This window comes from Phaethon aethereus, assembly GCF_964289735.1.
Source record: "Phaethon aethereus genome assembly, chromosome: 9".
In the NCBI taxonomy this organism is placed as follows: Eukaryota; Metazoa; Chordata; class Aves; order Phaethontiformes; family Phaethontidae; genus Phaethon; species Phaethon aethereus.
Genome location: NC_138585.1, coordinates 3,407,330 through 3,432,478, shown reverse-complemented (window position 1 = coordinate 3,432,478; position 25,149 = coordinate 3,407,330). Strand labels below are relative to the sequence as shown.

Sequence of the window (25,149 nt, the reverse complement as noted above, 5' to 3'; positions counted from 1 at the left end):
GGCGGCGGCGAGGAGTGAGGACCTGTCCTCCGTCGGAGCGGCGGGGCCATGCGCGGTGGCAGGACCGGGACGGGAGGGCGGGAAGGGTCGGGGGCAGGTCAGAGGAGCGGAGGGGAGGGCCGGGCTGGGCGCTGCAGGCCACCATCGGTGCGGACGGGGGTGGCCCGGGGCGCCGCCGCGCTCCCGGGAACATCCGGGCCTTGCGGCCCCTCACGGCGGCACGGCAGGGCGGGCCCGGGCGGCACGGCCGGCCCTTATTGGCCAGCGCCGTCCTCCCCGCCATTGGCTCGCCGCCTCGTGAGGTCATTAGGACGGTCGCTCCTCACTGGCCGCGGGGGCGGGGGGTGGTGCCTGCCGGGGGTGTCGTCGCCCCCCGTGAGGCGGCGGGAGGGGAGGGGACAGAAGGGGGTCGCCGGTAGCGCGACGTGCTGTGACGCAACGTAACGGTCGGCGGTGCCCGCAGGCAGACATGAGCTCGCAGCAGTTCCCCCGCTCGGGCGCGCCACCCGCCGGCCTGGGACCAGCGCCGCCGCCCATCCCCACCAGCGGCTCCGCCGGGCTCATCGCCCCCGCCGCCACAGGTAAGCGGGCTCCGGGCCCCGCGGGGGCGCGCCCTGTCGCGACAGCTGTCGGCTGCGGGGGCAGGGAGGGATCCCGGTGTCCCCGGAGGTCCCAGGCGGTGTGCGGGGACAGGGTCGCACGGGGCGCTGAGCGGGAGGCGCGGGGCGGCCCCGCCGGCGTGTGGCAATCAGCCCGAAAGCTGCCTCGGTCGCGAATGGGAAGAACGACGTGAAAATCAGTTTAGGTGCCGATTCCGGGGCCGTCGGGGCAGAGTCGTTCCCTTGCTCCTTTCAGGCGCGTTTGCTCGGCAGGCTGCGCCCCACGGCTCGCCGTCTGCCTGTCGTTAGGGAGTGTGGGAACGCTCCCTGTCGCTGGCAATGGGGTGGGAGCCCCGAGTCTAGTTACTGCTGCCCTTGCCAAGATCGCAGGTTTCCAGCAGGCTGCCAGAGGTGACTGGGGGGGAGCAGCTGCATTGTCAGGAGGGTTTATACTTGTTTTTCAGCGTGATATTCAGGTACTTAATGCATTATATTAAGACTTTTTAATACTACCTGTTTGATGTGGCACTTCGTGGTGGTTACTTAGGTAATTACGTATTTTTCCCTTGAAAGAAAAATTAGTCAATCTTTCTTTGAAGAAGGTGTTTGGAGGGACTTCTCAGGGGTGACCCCAGGTTGCCCAGCATTACAAGGCCCTTCAGTTCTGAAAGGGCTGAAGCAGTGACAGGGCTCCTAGAGTTTTCGTCATAGAATCATTAAGGTTGGAAAAGACCTCTATAAGATCCTCAAGTCGCAACAGTCAGGCTGAAAAATTCTTTTATGTAGGCTGTTTCCTTTTACGTGTGGGTTTCTGACGTCACACCTCTGACCCGCTGGGTGACCAATGCAGACTTGTTAACCTTTTTTTATATCTTTCCTCAGAGTTCCTTTTTTCTTTTTTTTTTTTGCTAGTGACTGATGAATCTAGTCGCGACTCGGAGATTGCTCCTAGAGAGCACATCGGCCCTGGTGGCTCTATACAACCTCGAGAGGAAAAGCAGGAACCAGTGGTGGTTCGGCCGTATCCACAGGTTCAGATGTTGACGCAGCACCACCCTGTCCAGTCTGGTGCCCCGGTGACAGTGACAGCACCACCAGCACATTTGACTCCAGCTGTGCCACTTTCCTTTTCAGATGGACTTATGAAGGTAACGAAGGGGTTCACCATTCATAGGGGGAAAAGTACAATCTATGTTACAAGTTAGTGTTGAGCAAAAGTAAATTACACCAAAAACTTGCCTGCTTTTGTTTCTTAAGGTTTCCGTGCATGCTTCTGACTGCACGCTGCCTCGTGGGTTTAGCTGTTCCATATGATACACTAAGGACTTCAGTTTCACAGCATTATTTTTGAGGGGGGAGGGTTTTCTTTATCTCTTAAGAGTGATTTCGGTCTGTTTCTGAAATCTTCCCTTTTCTCTGCAGGAGTGGATGAGAGTATCAAATTAACCGCTAACTCCCAGTGTCTGTAGGGGAATACCATAGCCCTAACAGATTCCACTTGTGACTCATGCTGTATGTTAGAAGCTGCATATTTCCAGTACAAAAAAAATGCCCTTTCTTTGTCCCAAATTGAAGTGGAATAGTTCTAAATGACAAATACCCTTCCTCTCCAAACACTTAACCATACGTATCCTTTCACAAAGGTCACTTTGTCTCCAGGGTTTGACCCCCAAAAATGATTTCTGCTTCAACATTGAGCTCTCACTTGGAGTTGCCTGGTTAACGTTTCTGTCTTTGTATTTCTTGTAGCCTCCCTTGAAGCCCACTATGCCCAGCCGGCCCATTGCTCCTGCTCCACCCTCAACTCTGTCGGCTCCGACAAAGGTTCCTGGGCAGGTTACTGTGACCATGGAAAGCAACATACCACAGGCTCCAACAATTCCTGTGGCAACAATCAGTGGGCAACAGGTCTGGGTTTTTTATGTTCTAGCTCGCTGCGTGGTCAAATCAATACTAATATTGGCACAACTGAGGTAGACTCTTGTAGCAGGAGGGACGGTAGAGAGAGCAGGCTTCCCCATTCAGTGGCCACTAGTTGTTGGATCAGTTCTGCTTGGAGCCCTAACCCTCAGTCTCAATTATGACTAGCTCTTTAGAAAGCTGCTGATTTGTTCTTCTCATCCAGCTGACATAGCACAGTGAGACTGCGATAGCAGAAACCTATCCAAAAGCTGCTGTGCAGCTGACTCTTTCCTTAAAAGCTCCTGCTGCTTCAGTATCACTTGGAGACTTTCTAGCGCAGACAAACTGCTGGGATTCAACACTGCAGTGTTCTTTAGCTTTTCTGGGAGCAGATCAGAAGAAACTGGTGAACAGTTCATGGTTTTGCAGTGTATTCTTAGTAAACAACTAGTGACAAAATTTGGAGGGGAGTGGGTGTAGATAATGCTTTAGATTTTTTTTTTTTTCCCTTGAACTTTGGCTGCAGAGCCACTCCTTGTTATTTGTGACTAGTTTGTCAGCATGCTCATCACTAAACCTCTGAAGTCTCAGGATGAAGTGCCTTTAGGTTGATTTGAGTTAGGCTGGCTAAGGATGTGCAGCAGTTTCAGTGGATTTTTATCTTCATTAATATTCTTGGGAAGTCCAGCATTATTAGAAAATAGTATTAATTTGTTGCAGCATTTGCCAGGTTCCCACTATTCTCTTGACTTTACTGGACAGTTGGTATGAATCTGTGTCTTAAAAGTTGCTAATGGCAGAAGGGCCATCTTTCTGCTTGGTATGTGGGTGACTGCTGGCTGACTGTCACCCACATGCCAACCAGAAAAATAGATCAATGAAATACAGAAATGTTTACATCTTCCACACACAATGTCAGCAGGTTCTGTAACTTTATCCTGTAGAAACATCTGCCTCTTTCTCCACTCAGTTTGTAATGCATGCAACCTTTGTACACCAAGTATTTATACAAAATGTCTTTTCTGTCTTTGGGATTTGCATGTGGTAATACTGTTAGTGTGGCCATTAATTCTTGTCAACACAGCTCATCGTTTATTTTGGGTTTTGTTATTTGTTTAACTCTGCAGGGGCATCCTAGTAACTTGCATCATATCATGGCCACCAATGTGCAGATGTCTATCATCAGAAGTAGTGCTCCCGGGCCTCCACTACACATTGGAGCTTCTCACCTGCCCCGAGGTAAAGATCTAGCTGTGCTGTGCTATCCCTGCCTTCTGTTCGCAGCCTCTCAGAAGGTGCCTTCATCTCTAAAAATTCTCCTCACTGCTAGCACAACTAATACTTCAGCTGTTAAAACTGCTAGCCTGAATAGGTGACTGCTGGCCTTCTAAGCATTATGTTGCCTTCAGCCATTTAGGGCGGGATTGTGTGACAGTGTTTAAAATGCTGGTAGATACCAGTGTGTCTGTTATTCTAGTTCTGTGCTGTTAAAACAGTGAATGCTTTCAAGAAAAAATAGACATTGATATAGACTGATCTGTCCTACAAAATGTCACGTACGTTCTTGGTAGCAAGCGTTGTTCGCCCATGACAGTGGCACCTGAGCAGTTGTGGCACATATTTTTGTACCCGCCTGTCACAGGATCACTATATTACATTATTATATTATTGTGTGCATTTGGATTTACCCTTGAGTTAAATGCCAGCGCTAGCTACAGGCTCTTGTCTCCCAGAATTTTGGTTGCTATAGCTTACAAAAAAGGAGATCAGCCCCTTAAAAGAAGCCCTGTGCTCAGTACAGTCTGTCTGATTTTGAAAGTAAAATTGCAGTCAGAAAAGCTTATGGGTTGCATTTCTAGTTCAACTTTAAACTGATTTGAATTCAAAGTACCATTTATATTTTGATTTATTTTCATATTTGATGTTATGTGATCACTCAAGAAAAATAAATTGGCACGAGCAGAGACCTAATCTTCTTTTATTAGAGTAGGTGGAAGGACTGTGCAGCTTTGTAGCTGAAGTAAAATGTAGTTTTGTTCACTTGATTCTTGTGGGACAGCTGCCACAAAATTTGTATTGTCACTTAATGCATGTTTTTGTGGGGTTTTTTCATCCTCCTTTTATTCTCTCAGCTTGAATATTACTTTTTGAGGTAATAATTTTAATTTCAATTAGGGACATCTACAGAAGCTACGCAGTCTAGTCCATCAAATGATTTCAAGGCTATTTGCCTTTGACAGCAATTTCTTTTGATCAGGCAACAGCCAATGGTAGACAAATTAACTGAAGTCTTATGTTGTTGCAGCTTTAAAAGTTGGCTGGGTTTCTTGTTTTGTTTTTCTTCTATTGCATGTGTATTTTTCTTCGGAACTTCATCAGGTGCAGGGAGATTACTATTAGTATTGGGTGACCTGTTTACACATTAGTCTAGTAATCAGACAGTTTGAATTATTTGTACTGACTTCCAGAGCTTGGAATGGAAAAAGATTGGATTTGCAATGTCAGGTTATTATAGGGGAATAAGAAGTATTGAAAAAGCCAATTCATTTCAAATAATGCCTACCCTTCCCCCCCCATACTTTGTGAACCTTACGTATATTTGTTGCAAACCTTACTTTTAAACCAATGTCACCTGAACTGACATACATATGTTATACATTCAAACTGAAATACATACCAGCTAACATCACAGTCTGCCGCTGTGGTCGTAATGGAGCCATTTGGGCGCACGGTATTTTAACACGCTTGATTTGTTTCCCAGGTGCAGCGGCTGCTGCAGTGATGTCCAGTTCTAAAGTAACTACAGTCCTGAGACCAGCTTCACAGTTGCCAAATGCAGCTACAGCTCAGCCAGCAGTTCAGCACATCATTCATCAGCCAATCCAGGCAGGTAGCAGCCAGGCAGCTCTGCAGAACACTGACCACCGGCTCCAAATTCTTCCTGGCGCTTGCTTGTAATATATAACCCGTAATTGCCTATTTACTGGGCTGAGGCTACTGTCGGCTCTCTTCCAGTTCTGTTTCTTGGGTACCAGTTTCTAACAGCAAGTAGTGAAATAGTTGCATTAGTCCTGTGCTTTTATTTCCTTTGTAGTCTTGCTGCCAGAAATTGGGGTTTTAACTGTCTCCAAAATGCTTAGAAATTGGGAAGAGGATTTAGTTCAGATGCACCAAACTTTTCAAACTTGAGTGTGATATGCCTGTGTTGATTTATTCTTAAATATATGTATTGATGTAGAATTAAAATAATCTCATTTTTATGTGCTTCTGTGTATCTCAGCTTATATACACATATAAGGAGAAGATTGTAGGTACCATCTCCCTGCAACAGTACTAGTGTTCAATATTCAGATAAAGGGTTAAACATCTTTACGTTGTGCTTTCAGTTAGGATCCCGACGTAATCACCTTTGACTTCCTGTATATACTTGGATCAGGGTTTCTTTTCATTCTGAAGGGAACTGACGTTTGGGTTTTGGGGTTTTTTTCCCTAAAGACCTTCAAGGGATCTGGTCTTGTTAACTTTGTTGGTTACTGATTCCTGTGATGTACATGCTTTGAAAACCAGGACAGATCTGCTTAGGAGCTTGCAGATCAATTCAGAAAGACTAGCAATGTCTTAGAATGCCAAAACTTAGTGATAAATTGTAGGAAAACCAGTTTTAACCAAGTAATTCCTAGTTATTTGCTAAACAGCAGAATTTCTGAATGTGTCTCTCTTTGACTTGTTTTTTATAGTCTCGTCCTCCTGTGACAACTTCAAGCACTATTCCTCCTGCTGTGGTGGCAACTGTCTCAGCCACAAGAGCACAGTCCCCTGTTATAACTACAACAGCAGCACATGCTACGGAATCAACCCTCAGGTAAGGACACTTTGGAAGCTACAGTGCTCTGACTTTACGGAGGCTGCAGGAAGGGGAAACGTATGTGTTAATCATCCAGAGCTGGTAATCCTCTAGATGTGGGATAATGTAATACAAAAATAGTAATGGTTGCACAGTGCAAATGCTTACAGTTCTGTGAATTAAAATGACTATAAACGTGAACTGTTGCTCTGTGCTCTTAGAAGGAAAGAGCTTAATGAATCAGTTACGTCCTGCTTGCTGGAAAACAGAGTTTCTGTTGTAGGAACTTGTGGCTAATTCAGCCCATCTTTCTTTATGAAGATACGGTGGAAAAAATGACACGTGAATGTTGAAAAGCATCCCTGACAGAAAATCTTTTTTATGAACTGATTGGAGTTACTGATAAGTCTGCCCTCCTAGTTGGGGACGTAGGGCAGATGGGGACAGCACAGTGTAGTTAAAATTTCTCACGCTGCTTTACCATGTACTTGATAGCAGTGCTGTCCTCGCAGAGGAGGAGACCAAGGCCTGATGCGTGTCCCTGCATTTTATCTTCCAGATTTAGTGTCCACATGGTTATCCTCATGATTATTTTTCTTTCTCTCCAGTCGACCCACCCTGTCTATCCAGCAGCACCCGCCTTCTGCAGCTATTAGTATTCAGCGGCCTGCACAGCCGAGGGATACGGCTACTCGCATTACACTACCGTCTCACCCAGCTATAGGAACACAGAAGCCACAGCTCCACACCATGGCTCAGGTAAACTGCAAGAAGAAAAGGAACCCTCTTGCTGCTTCTAGACATCTTTCTCCTTTACATATCTTGAGGGCTAAGATTAAATTTGGGAAAAGAGTTTGTATTAGGTTAGAAATTTATGTTCTTTGCAGTCAATGCAGCATGATTCTGTCCTAAGTAAATATTTAAAAGGTACTGATCTTTAAGATTTTCTTTTCTTTGTGTAGAAAACCATTTTCAGTACTGGTACTCCAGTAGCAGCAGCAACAGTGGCACCTATTTTGGCAACGAATACCATTGCTTCAGCAACCACAGCTGGTGAGTATTCATAATGCTGTTGTGGAAGAGTTGCGGGGTGTGGTTTTTGTTGTCTTTTCCTTCTTGGAGATGGAACCTAATTACTTTTGAGGAAGTCTTTATTTATGCTAAAGACTGCATTTGGAAGTGCATGAGCAAACTTCAGGAGAGGATTGTTGGGTTCCTTGGGGGGGTTGGTGTCTGGCTTGGAGGTTTTGCCCTCTTTATTTGGATCTAGATATACCGGTGTGATAGGGCTCCGTAGAAAGATCGGTTTTGGTTTTTTCTTTAGGTTCTGTGTCTCACACCCAAGCGCCTACCAGCACCATTGTCACCATGACAATGCCCTCCCATTCTCATGCTACAGCTGTGACAACCTCAAACATCCCAGTTGGTGAGTGATTTCAGTTTTAGGAAGAATGTGTAACTGATGCTTCGATTTTTCTGTGCTAGCAGTGTTTATGCATATTAGCAAATAAAGGAGGGGAAGAAAAATCAGTTCAAGCTGGGAGAAGCCAATTAAGAGGTCTACTGTGGCATAGCTTTTTTAATACCAGGAAGAAATAGATGTTCTAGGAGGAGTAAGTAATAAAATGGCTCACTAACTTACTCATTTGAATTTTTAGACGAACTTGGGCCTTTTGGCATATGGTGCAGCTTCTGAAATACACTAGAAGTTGCAACTGTTTGGTGCTAGAATATGGCTTTTGTAGTTTGTTTTGTAAGTTCCCTCCTGTGCTTCTTGAGGTGTTAGGTGTAACCTAGTCGAGTTTGATTAGTGTGTTCATTGGAGGTAGAACACTAAGGTCTAAAGGTGGGAACTTTGCCTGGATGCGGAATTTGCCTGAGATGTTTCCTACAGAACTGCATAAGTTCCCTTTGGTTCATCTGTTTTCCCACTGACCACCTTCTTATTCTTTTGAAATCCTGTAATATCTTTCCCTGCTGTAAATTTCCGAGGAGTGAGGGTATATATCCATACATCAGTGATTTCTGTAAAACTTTCATAGGTGTTTTCTTTCTTTTCTTAGCCTCTGGCTGTGTACACTTGTCTGTTTTGATCTTGTTTCCCTTCGTCTCTGTCAAGTTCTGTTTTGAAAACTTGGATGAGGAATTGCCTGACAGCGTAAAAGCTTGGGCTGATCCTAAAAAAAAAAAAAATAATTAAAAAAAAAAATCATTTGAGCACTGGAGTAACTTACTCTGTTAGCAAGTTATTGTTATACAATATCAATCTGTTCTGGTACAAATTGATGAAAAATGCTTTGTTTCCTCTGCTCTTTCTTCCTGTTGAGGTAACCTGTCATCACTCTAGATGGGAAATCATCTGGGGATGGGGTTTTTTGGGTTGAGGGGGAAGAAAGTAGCATTGGGGTTTTTGCCAGGAGAATTAATCTTGCCTTTGCAGTGTCTACCAACTTTTCCTTTGACTGTTTAACTGATTACAGGTTTGTCTTTATGCAGCTAAAGTGGTTCCTCAGCAAATTACGCACACTTCTCCCCGGATCCAGTCTGATTACACAGCAGAGAGGAGTAATCTCATACCACTCTCTAGTCACCGGGCATCCCCAAACCCAGTAGCAATGGAAACCAGAAATGACAACAGGTGGGGAAATAACAGCTCTGTGGATGAGAGTGTGTGTGAGCAGGTTTTGAGTGCCTTGCTGCTTTTCTAGGTTCTGATATGCTGGAAATAATGGGTTTTAAAAAAACAGGAAGGGGGGGGATTTGGTAGTTTTGAATTAGATAGTTGAGATACTCATTAGCTTACGACCGTTAAGATTACAAAACTGAGGGCGTGGCCCAAAGGCAGGGGTTGAAGATGAACTGTTGAAATGGGGTGTATAATACTTGCTCTCTTTGATGCCTGTAGGCAGTCGGTGCCTGTCCAGTTCCAGTATTTCTTACCAACATACCCGCCCTCTGCCTATCCTTTGACTGCGCACACCTATACCCCCATCACCAGCTCAGTGTCCACCATTCGCCAATATCCAGGTAAGACAAGCTCTGGGACAAGCTGACCTTGCCGCTATGTTCAGTTGTTGGCTTATGTATGAGCTTTAGTGGTGGGAGAAGTTGAGAGGCTTTTGTACTCGTTTCTGACAATTTGTCACAAAAAGTCTTTGACGACTTGTTGGCTGAAGGGAAAACTCATGGGCAAGGGCTACTGAACTACTCCAGAGGTACTAAACACAGCTAGTAACAGTTTTCACAGGAGTCTCACATGCGATATTTGAGAGTTTGCATCTCTAGAAGTAAAAGTTTTTGATTCTACAAGTCAAAAGAGTTTAGCTACTCCAAATCAAACCAGCTCCTTGATGCCTCTTTACTCCCTGTTGTTCTGACAAGCCCATTTTAATCTCTTTCCACATGAGTGTACAGTTTGAGAGAGAAACCGAAACCAAAAATGGAGGAAGTAAGTGGTGTTGCACACTCCTGTGTTAGTGTTCTAACATGTTTGAACTGTTGCAGTAACTTACAGAAGTCAAAAAGGATGTGTAATGTGGGCCCATGTAGTCAACCCAAACTTGTCGTTCTCTGTGACAAAATTTGGAGTGCTTTTACCTTACTGAGTGCTTCAGGACTGTCCTCTACAACATGGTGATCTCCACAGCCCAAACCCTAGGAATTTGGGTTTTCATGGAATATCTGTGTCTGCTGGCAGCATGTTACCATTGAGCAGCGCAGAGGGAATTTGGAAGGACTTGGAGGTAGCAAAGCCCATTTGCTATGGGGACAGGGATATGCACAGGGGATTGAGTTACGGAGACCTGTTTCTTTCTGTCATTGAAATTCCAGTGAAAACTTGCAAGTCCTGACTATGAGTCATGTCAGGATTTGAGGTGGGCCTCAGGATGATTAAATGATTCTGAAAAGGGGCAGGTGAGGGGTTTTTGTACCTTCCTGCACTTTGGCTGAAGGTTTTAAGGGAGAATGCACAGGTGAGTAGTGGTAGTTGGTGTTGGCAGCTGTGGTTGAGGAGCAGTTACTGAGCCCCTGATAGGACATGATTACAGACGGTCAGGAGTTTCAGTTTTGGTAGCATATTGGGATGACGGTAGGATAATGCTAATTCTTAAAAAAGCAGATATAGGTTCTTCAGCAAGAGCTCATTGGCAGAGACATTTTGCTTGTTAAATTGATTTGAAGCATCAGTTGAAGGTACTGGCAGTTCTGAAGTTATGGCAGTAACTGATGACAACTCAAAGCAGAGGGATTCAAGGTATGAGGAGGGATGTGCATCTGTACTGAGCACAGACAGTGAAGGCTTAGATAAAAGTGCAGAGGAGACTTTTTAAAAGATAACTGAGATAAGGAGTGTTAATACAGAATTTTGAGGAAGAATGTTGTCTCTGGCTTTCCAAATGCTGGTTTTGTTTATATGGTCTCCCAAAAGGATTTTGTTGGATAGAAAGTTCTGCAACAAGTGTTTCACATAAGATGTTCCACTAAGAGAATTAATGTGCCATACTTTATATAGAAGCCATTTTCAGGGACCTGGTGCCAGACTTCAGGTTTTTGACAACTGTTTATTTAGAGTGTCTTGTCAGTACAGGAACTTCATCAAAATCCTGTGACAATGACAAAAACGGCTTGTTCTGTGATGAGAGGGCTCTTCATTGTTAGCAAGCAAGTCTACTGTTGGCAAGTTCACACTTGCAGTCTGTGTATGGCTGCAGAAATCATGGTACTGTTCTGTGAAGACTGGAAATCTGGAGATCCAGGAACTGCAGGCAGTCTAACTGCATTGTTAAATGCTGCCTGGGGGAAGTGTAATACACCGTACAGTAGATCTGGAAAGATGGAATCATAGTTGTTTAGAGCTGTAAATTCAAATAAATGAATTGAACTTTTTAGAATGGGTGCTTCATTGGGAACATTGTTCTGTCACAAAAAGATCTTGTGTTCATTTGAGCTGTGGGATGCAGCCTATAATTGCGAGCCTCATTCTGAGTCAGATATGATTGTACTCAACTTCAGAACAGTTTGTCCACTTGTGCTGAGGAAAACTTAATGTGGCTGGGGAAAGGGGATAAGGAAGTAAGCCCTGTTTTAAGGTACTTACACTTGAGTCTCTGCTTTCTCTGCTTGCTTTTGTACAGTCAAAGGTTTGGAGTTTTTTAACTGATGTAATGATAAGCTCTGTGGAAAGACTGTCTTTTGAAAAGAAATTGCTTAGACTTCTGATTTTTTTTTTTTTTTTTTACTTATTTTTTTAAGTAGGGAAAATGGCAAGTGTTGGTACTTCCAAGCTTTGTAAAATAAGATACTGAGCAAAAATAGTGCCCAGATTTCTAAGACTGGAAGCTGGGTACAGAAATGTAATTTGAGTTGTAACTTTAAAAATAGAATTAAACTTGATCTTTTCTCTCTTGTTGTGATTTGAAATAGAAAATGGCATGGAAGTAAACAGTAATGTCTCATTTTTCTGGCAGACAATCTGGCCTCCCCACTCTTAAATTTACTACTGCTCCAAGCAGGCTGGAAAATTAATTTTTCAAAGCAAGATAGTCTTTGAAAGTAAATATTTGAGTGAGAGGTGCTGGGGGGAACCGAGGTGGCCCACTGGCTAGGCGTGACGAGGTGTCTGTGTTGCTGCTCCCAGTTTCAGCCCAGGCGCCCAACTCGGCCATCACGGCTCAGACCGGTGTCGGAGTGGCCTCCACTGTCCACCTCAACCCCATGCAGCTGATGACTGTAGATGCGTCTCATGCCCGTCACATCCAGGGCATCCAGCCGGCACCCATCAGCGCGCAGGGGATCCAGCCAGCACCAATCAGTGCCCAGGGCATTCAGCCAGCACCAATTGGGACGCAAGGACTCCACCCTGCTGCACCAATTGGCACGCAGGGGCTGCAGCCAGCACCAATCAGTGCTCAGCAGCCACAAGCTGACACCAAGACCTCAGGTAAGAGCAACCAGCAAAGGCCATGCTTTGGGCCTAGTCAGAGCAACTGAATTTCTGTCCTGCAAATTTGGCTTAATTTTTTTTCTTTTACTCTGATTAGTGGTCTTGTTAGAGTCTCTGTGGTCCAGTAGTGCGCACTAAATACATTCATCTGCATGTTCTCCCAGCAAATATTTTTTTACCTATTTCTTAATTTATTTTTTTAAGCATACTGGGTGGAGTGTCAGAGTAGCCTTGAATGGGTTACTTCAGTGGAAAAGGCGGGTAGTGCCTGAGCTTAAACAAGTCTCTTCAGTAAGACCTTGTGGAAAAGCCATTTAAAAGTAAATGGTGTTCTCCAAACTACACATTAGATCACAGTAGCAATTAAAATACAGCCAGGTACCTTCAGCAGTTGGTGACCTGATCTTGGACTGTGATAGAAACCGTCTTTCATTAAAATGATTGGTCTGATGAAACCCTACTGAAGGGTTTTTGTTTTTTGATGCAACTTACTGAAGAAATGGGATATGGCAACCAAGAGAACATGTTGTTGCAAAGCTGGCAGACATACTGCATGGTGACTTCATGACAGTCTGAACGCTCTGCATCTGTTAATTGGCCAAACAGGCTTTGGCAGGTCAGAATATAAACACAGCTGATGGTGCCTACTTACAAGTGGCATGTATTGCCACGTAGACTCTACCAGGAGTGTTGCTCTGACCCAGTTGTGTTGGCAATCTCTAGCGATTTCTGCATTTTCCATTTCTTCTGGAAAAGATTATTTCCCCAGCAGCAGTTGTTAGGCAGGGGGTTGTTTCCATCTTCCCTGCAGAAGGTTCAGTGATGATCAGATTGCTTGTAGAAAAGGTATTACTTACAGAACAGTCTGAAAGCACTGCAGTTAAAGATGGAAGGAGTCAAGGGAGCACAGACGACATGTGCTCCACAAACACCTGCTTTGTCATCAAATTTCCTTAAGTAACTGCTGCTTTTTCCTCTCTGTATCTGTTCTCTCTCTGCTGTGTCAATGGCCATCCTTCCCAGCAGTAGTCTTGGCAGATGGAGCCACCATTGTAGCCAATCCTATTAGCAACACATTCAACACTGCTTCTGCAGCAACTACAGTTGTGCAAACCCACAGCCAGAGTGCCAGTGCCAGTGCACCAGCCCAGGGCTCTTCCCCACGCCCCAGCATCCTACGGAAGAAACCAACCACAGATGGGTGAGTAGAATTGGAGATGACGTGAATGACACTTCTGTGCAATCTAGCGCGGCTATATGGAGTCATTTCAGTGGAGAGAAGAAAAGTTCTAGCAGATTATTCAGTCAGCAGTAGCTGTAAGTAACCTGCTGATCTGAGAAGCACACTTCTTTTCCTCCCCCAGGGTAGGATATAGTTTCCTCTTGCTGTCAGTAATAAAATGAGAAGGACAGTTTGTCTCCCAGCTCTTGAAAGTGACCTTCTGAGGGAAAGTGGATTTGAGGTGTTCTTGCTTAGCGTAATAGAAGCAAAGAGTTCGTAATCTACTAAAATTAGAATTCCGTGCTTTGTCTTCAGTGCTTTTCTTGGAAGAATATGTGGATGAATAGAAAGGATAGGATTAGTACCCTGCTGTGAAATCTGATTAGGAAAAGGGAGGGAGTAACTTAAACTCTTAAAATATTTTGTGTTGCCTATCTCAGTTTCAGTGCCTGAATAAAGAGGCAAGAGACAGCTTTAGAATTAAGAATGTGTTTCCTCCCAACTAACAACTGAAAACGTTTGGAACTCATGTGTCCTATGAGACTAAAATTACTTTTTTGTGTGTGGAAACCTTTTTTAAGGCAGAGATGCGGTAAAACTGAAACAGAAATGCAAGAAGCAGAAGTAGATCACTAAAGAATGTTTCCATTTGAGAGGTTGATTATTTTGGACAACAGTTTGATTTCCAGCCCCACAGGAGGCTCCAAAATACTTCTCTGTATTCAGCTCTGTGCTGCCTAATACCCATGTTCAGGCCCTGAGGTCTTGGAGTCAGGCTTTTTACCCAGTCTAGTCCAACTAAACAAAGCAGATGCCTGTCTGAGCACTGTTTAGTTCCAGATGATTTGCTCAGTCTTGAACTAGCAGCGGAGGACAGTGGCATGGCCAGACCTCCCCTTGCCCACTGTTGGAGCCTGGCACTCTCAGTAAGATGCTCTGACTGGCAGGGTGAAAGCAAAGCTGGCATTCTTGGAGAAGCCTTAAATAGGGGTGAGACTAGGCCAGAGCAACTAATGTTTTATCTTTAAAGAAAATAAAACTTAACATCCAATTTGAAAAGTAAAACGAGACTCTTTCTGTAGCGAATCAGTTACACTGAAGAGAGTGCCGTGATGCAGCTGTAGCTCCTGTCCTGGTTTGGGCAAGAGAGGGTTGATGTCCTTCCTCTCAGTGGCATTTGTCTTTGCATCAGAGAGGTTGGTATCTTAGATCTGTCTGTCTCTTACAGGCTGGCAGTCCGGAAAAGCTTAATTCCACCTCAGCCCCCTGAAGTAGCTAGCACGCGTGTCGAGAGTACTATGCGAAGCACATCTGGATCACCAAGGCCTGCTGGGTAAGACTTGAGGGAACAACCAACTGCATCGTAATAATTCATTATATTTGTTTGATTTGTATTCTTTGGCTATTGGAATGTTTTTCCTTTCTCTTGGGAAACTTAGGCTATTTTGAATTTGTCAGTGTGACAACTTTGAACAGACTTGACTAGTTCTGCTGTTGTGAAGCTGAAGCAGTAGCCTTTTGAAATATGTCAGTATGAGCTATCATCAGAAACAAAAAATACTGTACAGGATAGGCCTCAACTTTTTTTTTTATAATACTTGAAAATTAATGCTGAAGAAAGGTAAATGGAGCTTCTACCCTACTTCAGTTATGTTCAGTGGCTTTACAATATATTGTTTTAGAACTATTACCCACAGTGGGAGCTCTTGCAAATGGGGCGGAGGGGGCAGTACAGCTTTGGGTAAAAATTCCTCTTGTCTGCAGCGTGAAACTGTCTTGCTCCTTTTACAAGTATTTTGAAGCTACCTGGAATTAGTCTTGAGGTTTGCTTGTTACAGTGAGTGGAAGAAAATAGCATCTATAATAAATAGTAAGGATTAGAAAGGGAGTGGAGGAAGAGATATAATTGAGATGGCACCTTCTCTTGTTGTTAAAAACATTGCTGAGCCAGGTGTTAATTGTGGGTGCAGGAAAAACTGGATAGTCTGAATCCAGCTCGGCTTACTCACTTTGTGCTGGGTGGTCATAACTGAGATGCAATTAACTTCAGTTTGTTTTGCTTTTTTTATGTTACAGTGCCAAGCCAAAACCTGAAATTCATGTGTCCATGGCCGCTCCGGTCACTGTGTCTATGGAGGCAGTGTCTAACCAAGGCAGTGAGCAGCCCACCATTGCAGTCCCCCCTACCTCCCAGCAGCCCCCTTCTGCCATTCCAACAATCATCGCAGCAGCCAGTCCCACTTCGCAGCCTGCAGCAGCTCTCTCCACCATTCCAGGAGCTGTCCCGGCGGCTCCACCAACTTCTACCACGATTGTGGCAGCACCCGCTCCTCCATCAACCATGAGTGGTGCCCTGTCAGCAGTGCTGGGTCCTGCGGTACCAGAGATAAAAATCAAAGAGGAAGTGGAACCTATGGACATAATGCGACCAGTATCCGGTGGGTGGTTGTTAATCATCAGGTTGCTTCTTTTGTTGTTGAGTCAGGGGAGAAATTAGGATTTCAACTCGTCCATCCTGAAAATGAAACTGCATCTCATTCATGGCAGCACAGAACAGCAGTCAAAGGGTTCCCGTATGCCTTGTTACTCATGAAGTTTTTCTTTGCCTTCTCCCTAATCTCCTATGAAATCACATGTTATTTGGGCTGCTTTGTTCACATTAAGATGATCCAACTCCAAAGAGTCGGAGAGAATTCCTTGCTTGAAACGCACACATTCAGCAACAGTACCAGTATGTTATGGATCAGTTCAGTTAGTTTTCTCACAAATCCTACTGTTCAGGTCCGAGGGCCGTTCCTGTATGTGAAGAATTAGTGACCAGAGTAGGAATTCATAGGGCCCTGCTGTGATTTGTGGATATTTTTCTCTAGAACTTCTAAAAATATTCTTTACATTGCCTTATCCAGCTGGCCATAGTTGCTATTGGATGGTATGATCAGTAAAGTTCAGATCCTTATGAATCTCAGGTCAGGCACTATACAGTGGCAAAATGATACGAATGCCTCCCACATTCATGTATCAGAGTATTAGAGTTCTGGTTTAGTTGTTGGTTTTATCGCTCCTTAAAGCTGTATGTTGTCCTCTGATGGAAGAAGCTGCTTGCTACCGATGTCCTGGAACACAGGCAGATAGCACTAAGCTCTTCAGAGTTCTTTTGTCTCTTACTGGTAATTGTGGGTATGCCAAATTGTCAAGAGATCCCATCCCAAACATTTTCTGCTGCGGCGTTAGTCATGGCTGATCGAGCTTCTCCCTCTGAATGTCAGGGAGTATCCCCTCAAGCTACCTGTCACTCCACTGCCTGCCTTCAGTGGTGTGTTGATTGGTGCAGTAACCTACTGATAGGTGCTGCTGACTTGGCAGTACAAGTGGGCTCTTGCATGGAAAGTAGCGCAGTCCCAATTGGATTGCGTATGATTCTCCACTTACATTACAAGAGGAAAGGGACTTGCGCTTGACTGTGATCCATGCTGGCGTTCATACAAAGATACCTTTTCTACAGTAACACAAGGCAGATGTTAGCATGGATTTCTTTCTGTAGCGTTAAACTAACATCAGCTTCAAATATGAAGGAACTGAGGGACAATTGTCTCTGCTCTCATTCTTTATGCTTTTCTACATGAGACACTAAGGACCTTAGCGTATAGGCTTGTCTTAGCAATTGCTGCTGGCTTAATATCTGGCCTGCTAGACATATGGAGCTGAAGTGCACATACACTTCACGCTCCTCACAATGTGCTGAAACTGGAACGACTGTTGGAGGTAGTGTTCAAACGATGCCAGTGTGTTACCTTTACACTGCTGATGGTTTGGATTCTTTTCCTCTTCCTCTCAGCAGTCCCTCCTTTGACTACAAGTACTGTGTCTCCGTCTTTGGCATTGCTGGCCAACAACCTTTCAATGCCTCCAAGTGATTTGCCACCTGGTGCCTCCCCAAGGAAGAAACCTCGTAAGCAGCAGCATGTCATCTCCACAGAGGAAGGGGACATGATGGAAACAAACAGCACTGATGATGAGAAATCCACTGCCAAAAGTTTGCTGGTGAAGGCAGAGAAGCGCAAGTCTCCTCCAAAGGAGTATATTGGTAATGCCATCTCTAATGACTTTTCTCCTACTCAAGTGTCTGTATTTTCTCTTCCATTTGTTTCTCAGAAAAGGTGCTCTGTCATTCTCCCGCTTCCTAAATACAAAAAATACAGAATGCCAGTATCGGTTCCTCAGCACTTTCTGTATAGTGATGTTCGGGGAAAATGACCTTTCTCAATGCATAGAGCATAATTTTGCATGAGGTAGTGCTTACTGATCATCTGCTGGAGTTACTGTGTCATGCTGGTCTCCTACTCTTGCCTGCTTAATAATACAGTTCTCCCTGCATCCTTTTCTAGATGAGGAAGGTGTAAGATACGTCCCTGTGCGTCCAAGGCCGCCTATCACATTGCTCCGTCACTATCGCAATCCTTGGAAAGCCGCTTACCACCACTTTCAGAGATACAGTGATGTCCGGGTAAAAGGTCAGTCTGCTGCTTGTAGTTTGAGAGTTTCATTCACCTGGGATGAACCACTCCAGCGCACATCTTCAGGGTGTCTTAGGAGCATTCTCAGCTAGCTGGTGTTGATAAGCAATCCCACAAAAAGGTTTTGATTGCGATTTGGAAAGCAAGGGTTGATCAAGTGAGCTAATGACGTTCATTAGCTAGATGTTGCCTAAATCTCTTCTGCTTTCAAGATGGAGGAGAAAAGAAGGGAAGGACATTACGTAGAGTTAACCGTCATTTTGCAAAAGAAAAAAATCATATTGAGAAATGTGTTTACAGTAATAGAAACTTCCTAAAGAAAGTAATCCTTATAGAAGTGACATGCTATGGTGATATGCTACAATTTAATTTTCTGATTTTCTTACTACCTAACAAACTTGCCAATTTAATCAGAAACATCCTAGCTTTAGTATAACTAGAAGATTTTTTTCTAATACGAAGAAAATAGAGATAGGATGCTGGTTTTTAGGCTTTTTAGCTCATATCTTAGAATTTTTAAGCAGATTGGGTTTTTGTAGCTAAATACATCAAGGAGGGAGTAGATATGTATTTTAGTGGTAAAGGATGGACCCTCTGCTTTTTCATGCCGTGTGTTTGAAATGCTGAGCACTACATTCTTTAAATGGGGAAAAATGGGATATAATAGAATTTTTCTGGAAATACAGATAGCCTATTAATAAGCGAGAGGAGCTGTCAGATACATGGCAGATGGGCAGCTGTTCACCTCTGAATCAAAGCGTTGCTCATTCTCATTTATTAAGATGTACGGAGAGCAGGATTCAGGTTAATGTTTTTGTTGGAGAAGAGACACCTGGTGAGCTCCTGAAATTTGAGTAACACTTCTTTGCATTTCCCGGTGACAGAAGAGAAGAAGGCTATGCTACAGGAGATTGCCAATCAGAAGGGTGTATCCTGTCGTGCACAAGGGTGGAAGGTCCATCTTTGCGCAGCACAGCTACTACAGCTGGTAGGTGAACAGGGCTTGCCGGCTTCCTACGACGTGGGGGAACACATGTGTAAGACAGGAGAATATTTTTACAATCTCAGTACATGGTCATCTGACATTGGGATACCATAAAGAAGCTGGTGTGTAGTGCCCAAAGGGAGTGGGACCTGCTTTCCCCTTTCTCAGGAATGTGGCATAAGTGGCTTGGAAACTTAGTGTTGGTTTTGATCCAGACATAAGAGCTGATGTATTTTGTACAGATGATCAAAATTGGCAACTCCCTCCTGCTGATGCACAGGTCTGAAGAAGCGTCTGTTTGGGATGGTGCGGCTGATCTGAGGAGGCAGCACTGATCCACATTCCTGGATGCTTCTGTTTCAGGTTGGGGGTGAGGTAGGTGCTCTGCATTCTAGCACCAAACTCCCCAAAACCTCTGCATTCCTGGAATAGTATTGTGAGAAATAGGGGAAACAGTTCTGGTTAGGATCCACATTTGTTCAGAAGTGGAGCAATCCTGTAAATAGGTTGTTAGGAAGAATGATAGTGCCACACTCTACGTCAGAGGCTCCATCTTCTGAATTACTAACATGAGCAGCTGAGAGGGGAACAGATTATCATCTTCTCTGTGTAGCTTTCTTAATGTGGGCAAATGTTTGGCTGGCCTAGCAGTGAACCTTCTCATGGAGTGCTAATGTCTTTTAGACGAACCTGGAGCATGATGTGTACGAGAGACTGACTGCCCTGCAGGAGGGACTCATTCCCAAGAAAAAGGCAGCAACTGATGACGACCTACATCGAATCAATGAACTGATACAGGTGGGTTCCTGTGGCCTCTCTACTCAACAGAACTGCTTTACCCTTAATTACAAAATACTGTGGTTAGCAAGACCTAAAGCTAGCTTTAAAAAAAAAAAAAAAAAAAAAAAAAAAATCACATAAGTATGCTACCTGTGATTGCAGAGTCATCAGTTACAAATGGTATTAGGAAAAGGTACAGTGGTTGCTTAGACTAGACAGTCTGCTGTTAATGATGAGTGTTTCATTTCAGGGGAATATGCAGAGGTGTAAACTTGTGATGGATCAAATCAATGAGGCTCGAGACTCCATGCTAAAGGTCTTGGATCACAAGGATCGTGTTTTGAAGCTTCTAAACAAGAACGGAACTGTCAAGAAAGTATCCAAGTTAAAGCGAAAGGAGAAGGTCTAAAGCCACAATAGTGACTCTGGAAATGGAGAACGTGTACAGAATTGAGTTGAACATTTTTGTAGTTTGAGTTTATTTTTAAGCAGAGCATCTGAATAAAATGGATGAGTTTAGGGAACAGATGGCAACAGATGGACATGTGAAGCCTGGTGACCTGAAGGGATTGTCACTGATCTGTCATAATGAACAAAGATTTCTCTCAGGCCCATCCCTTTTCAAAGTCTCTCCAGTCCCATTTGTTTAACCCTCCTGATGTGTCAGTGCCTACTAGTTGGAACTAGTGATGCAATGTGTGGTGGACAGTGCTCTCCTGTTCTGCAGTGTAGGGGTAAATGTACACAAGGTGTGTATACACTATAACACAGGAGAAGATTCTGCAGGCAACAACCAGGAGGCTGACATACAGGTATCGACCCAGGCAGCAGCTATGCTGCAAAGCATTGAAAATGACACTGCTTTCAGTTACCCCATTCAGTTCTTGTTCTTCTGACCTTCCAGTGTCTGAAGTAGCCTTCTTAAACCAGTGCCACTGCATTAGGAGATCTGCCACATTCAGAATCTCCAATGGCTCAGAAGTCCTAGCTGTCAAGTTAAAAAAAAAAAAAAAGAAAAAAAAAATTAAAAAAGAGGAAAAAAAGCCGGGGGGGGATCATTTCAAAGTGATTTTTGTAGTGTCTCTGTGTGTGTGTGTCTATGTTGGTGCTCTGGGATACTTGTTTTGAAGTACCTCTTGCAACAGAGGACTTCTTGTAGCTGGTGTAATGTTAATTGTATGTACCACATACATTCGGAAAAACATTAATAAAGGACTTGGGAGATTTTTGTATGTGAGCAGTTTGTATACCTTTATACTAGTGAAACTATTCAACCTGTAAACTCAAAACCAAGTTAAAGCCTTGAAAGAAGCGTTTTGGGGAGAAGCAACAATGTTGGAAAGTAATTCATGTTTCAGCTCCTAATGATGCAGTATGGATTGCCTCCCCATGCATGTGTGCATTTAACCTTAATTTTTTAGAAAGGTTGCCAAATCGGTTCATTTTTAAGTGTCCTCAGCAGGAGGTTTCAGTTTCATGAACTAATTTTGTTTTAAGAATACTTTTTCCCCCTCATCCAGTTATAGGGCTGTTACCTTGACTTTATTCAGATCTAAGTCCTTTCAGAAGGCAGAAAAAATGGTATTTAATTCCTTATTTCTGATTATTTTTTTAACTACAGAAGTAAGTAAAATACCCATATTCACATTGTTCTTGTGTTTTTAACACATGCAAAACCCACTTATTTCGGATTTGTCTGGATGGCAGTCTCATTTTCATATTAGTTTGATTTTACTTTTTAAAATAGAAACACTTTCATGGTAAGATACAATACCATTATACTAGCATTGTAACTTTGGTAAAAGGAAAGTTATGATAATTGTTACGATAATTGATAATAATATCAAACAATTTCTCTTGGCTAGAAGAAAGAAAACATCAAAATACCCCTACAGTTTTACAAGCCCACAAGGAGCGCGTGCGTGTACACATGTATGTTGAAATGCAAGAGCCTCTGGCACAGCACAAACTAAAATGTGCAAGGTAAGACATTAAAAGGTGGGAATCAAAGAAACTGCTGCTTATCACCTACTTCTTGTGCTTCACGAACAGAACACACAGAGCTGGTCAAGTATCTGTTTGACATTGTCATGGCAATAAAACACACCACCACTGCTCCCAGGTTCATAAAGCCTCTGCAAGAAGCTCACGCGTGATTATAAAGCTGCCTTTTGTAGGGTTGAGAACCATTTCCTGGCATTGGTGAAGGCCTTTCAGATGGAAGCCAAGGCACTACCAGCAAAGGGTGAGGTATTTTGGGGGGAAAGGGAGGGAAGGAGTCTTTAAAAAAAGATTGTAGCGGTTAAAAACTCATTCTTAATCCTTTCTTCTAGGCTATTCTCATCTGATTCTTTAGAAAGGCTCCTGTAGTAACCTTAGTCTTGAATACAAGCTTATGAAAACTATTATCTAGACTAGAATTATGCTATTCCATACCCTTAGAATAGTAATAATTTCACTGTTGTCCTAGTGCTGTGGACACCATATAGATGCTGTAGGAGAAAGTAAGATCACATTCAACTGGATGTCTCTAACTGATGTTTTCTTGCCTCTCATTTATTCTTCATGCTTAAATCAGGAATGGTGTACAGAAATTCCCCTTTACAATCCTGAACAGCTACGCCAGTTTATTTGTCTTTTGAGATTGAATGTGTAGTGTGCTTATACTGGGATCCGCAAAATGTGTTCTTCAGTTTTAAGTGTTTTGCCTATGTTCTCAGCAGGAAATTAGAAAGCAGCATTGGGGTTTGCTGCAGGGTTCCTCTCTCACATTAACTTGCTGTACCCTGAGAACACCTCATAGAGCCAGGACACTGTGACTTTTAAAGTTATGCCAGAGACATCACCACTCAAAACTATCCCCTGCAAGAGATGTTTCTGCTCTAAGAGTGTATATTGAGCCTCTATTTTTACAACATGTCCTAAAGCTGTTAATGGAGTAACTATTTCTCTGTGGTATTTCAGACAGGCTGTGTAGAATGGCTAAAGGAGTGGGGTGCCCCACTGGAGACAAGCAGCAGTTAGAAATGTTACAGAAGCAGGTTTTTTTTGTTCTGGCGTGGTTGTGTCACTCGCTATCTTTGTGCTACTGCCAGAAACGTGCTTTAAATCTCACTGCAAATAGAACCTGCCCCGTGCTCAAGGCTGCTTTTTATCGCTGTCTTTGCAAAAACCCCAGCAACACAAGCGACTGCCCGCCTGCCTGAACCGAAAATCAGTTTGCGCTTGCCCTTGTTCCCTGCCAGGCCCCATGAAATAACGCTCTGGCGGAGCCGTGTCGGTACGTACGTTCTCCTGAAACCCTCGGCAGAACAGGCCTCCGGGCCTCCCTCCTGCCCGTCCCCTCACCGGGAGGCTCCTGCCCGCGCTGGGAGAGGACGAAGCTGTCAGAAGGGGCCGCAGTCGGCCGGGGCCCCCGCGGCTCCCCTCAGCCCTGAGGCGGGGCGGACCCGCCGCACGCGCTGCCGTCACCGCCTGGAGCCCCGCGCGGCGGGACGGACCAAGCCAACTGGGGGAGGACCGGGGACGGGGGTAGACCCCGAGCCACGGAATGGATGGTTCCGACCACGCGCCCCTCCTCCGGAGGCCTCGTCACAGCACCTGCTGACCAATGGGAGAGCAGCACCCCCGTCACGTGAGGTTGTCTCCCCCGCCTCCCCGTGTCAGTGCGCGGCCGGGGGCGGGGTAGCCCCGCGCGCCAGTGGCCCCTCCCGCCCCCGAGACTGTTTGTCCTCGCACGTGCGGCTCATCACGTGACGGGGAGGGAACTCGACCCCGCGTGTCCTCCGACTGGGAACGGAAGCCCCTGGTATCTATGGTTCCGAGGGGGGAAGAGTGTCCCCCCCTTCTCTATGGTCGCGCTGGCGCCGCGGGGCCGACGGGAGGCTGGCGGACTATGTACATTTTTCCCTCATTACCTCACAAGCGGGGAGGAGGCTGCCGGGATAGCGGAGGACCTTCCCTCGGCCTCGCTCCAGTCCTCCAGCTCCCCTCGCTACCCGGCGGCTCCGCGAAGCCCGGCTCCCGGCCCGGCCGCGGCGGGCCCTGCCCCCCTCCCCCCGCCCGCCGGGCCCGCTTCTCTGGGGAGCCTCGCCCAGGCCCATGGCTCCATGAGGCGGGAGAAGGAGGCGGTGGGGCAGCAGCGGCGGCGGCTGGGCTGAGGTGGAGAAGCCGCGTCCGGCCCGGGACGGGGGCAGGAGGTGGGCGAGTCCGGGGTCGCGGCCGGGGGCGGGGGCGGGGGGGAAGGCGCTGGCGCCCCCGCCCGCCCAGGCGGCAGGGAAGGGGTCAACCGGGGGGGCTGGCGCCCCCTGGCGCCCCCTGGCGGCGGCGGTTCTGCCCCGCCGGGGGGTCCGGGTTGCGCCCTCCGTGGGGGCCGGCCGAGGCGCGGCGGGGCTGCGGGGGCTCCCCGGGCCGCGTCCCGTGGCGCGCTGCCGGCGTGGCTGGTGGAACCCTCGGAAACGCCGCCGGAAAGTTTGTGGCGGGACCGCGGGGTAGGGGGACGGCGGGGCCCGGCCGGCCCCTGTCCCCGCGGGCGCGGGGCTGCGCTGGGCGCGGGGCCTGCCTGCTGTACCGCGGGTCGGGCGTTCCGGTTCGGGAGCGGCTGTTTAGGAGAGCGGGCGGCACCCCCCGCCCGCGGGGGAGAGCAGCGGGGCGCTCCCGAGGAGCGCCGGCACCGGAGCGTTGTGCCGTGTCTCCGGCGGGTCTGGTCACGAAGTAGCGGGCTGAGGCCCTTTGCAGAGTCAGCGTCCCTGGAGCCGCTCGGGTGTGCATCTGCTGCCGGGCCGCGCTGTTCGCGCCGAGGTTGCCCCCGTGGGCAGGGTGAGCTCGGGGGCGAGGGGCCGGCCGGGGCCGGGAAACGGTGCCCGCCGCCGGAGCCGGCCGGCGATGGGCGCAGCGCCGTTGTTAGGCCCCTTCTGCCTGCTGCAGAGGCTGGTAAGCGGCGAAGACCTCTTTTCTGCCCCCTGCCACGTCTTCAATTTAAAACGAAGAGTTATGGTTTCAAATAAATAAATAAATAAATTTCCCCCCGAAACGCAGCTAGCCGTCAGTGATAACTTAGGCAGCTTCCAAGCTGCCGTAGTAGGTAACTTTTAATAGGCACTGAAGAAAATTACGGTTACTTCATCAAAGTTACGCTTTTCTTTTTGCTAAGGTAGAGGTCAAAAGAAAAAGGATAATTTTCATTGGGTCTTGTAAATTGTTACTTATGCAGATTATCTTTCTAAAACCTTGAGGTGAGGATTCCTAAACGAAGTAAGTGCTGCAAGTGTACATGTTTCGTGTTGAGACGCACATCTCTCAGCACGTCTTATGCCAGTTCTGGTTCAGTTCAGGTTCGCATGATTCTTACAATGGCTGA

At 45.9% G+C, this 25,149-nt stretch overlaps 1 protein-coding gene across 5 annotated transcripts; it reads left to right on the top strand.

Annotated features, from left to right (window-relative positions):
• Positions 1-469: 469 nt before the first annotated feature.
• Positions 470-20,199, top strand: SAP130 (Sin3A associated protein 130; the record flags this gene model as incomplete). 5 transcript variants are annotated; one of them, XM_082003840.1, is made up of 20 exons in its annotated part: positions 470-581; positions 1,512-1,747; positions 2,349-2,507; positions 3,629-3,740; positions 5,263-5,387; positions 6,239-6,363; positions 6,954-7,104; positions 7,308-7,398; positions 7,670-7,771; positions 8,842-8,983; positions 9,251-9,372; positions 11,984-12,286; positions 13,316-13,490; positions 14,740-14,844; positions 15,588-15,949; positions 17,350-17,595; positions 17,897-18,022; positions 18,910-19,013; positions 19,695-19,808; positions 20,041-20,199. In XM_082003840.1, the coding sequence occupies 20 exons, from the start codon at positions 470-472 to the stop codon at positions 20,197-20,199; spliced, it is 3,171 nt and encodes a 1,056-aa protein (XP_081859966.1). The 5 variants fall into 5 exon arrangements, with proteins under 5 accessions (XP_081859966.1, XP_081859965.1, XP_081859964.1 ...); XM_082003839.1 differs by having other exon boundaries at positions 17,347-17,595; XM_082003838.1 differs by having other exon boundaries at positions 13,313-13,490; positions 17,347-17,595.
• Between the last annotated feature and the right edge of the window lie 4,950 nt (positions 20,200-25,149).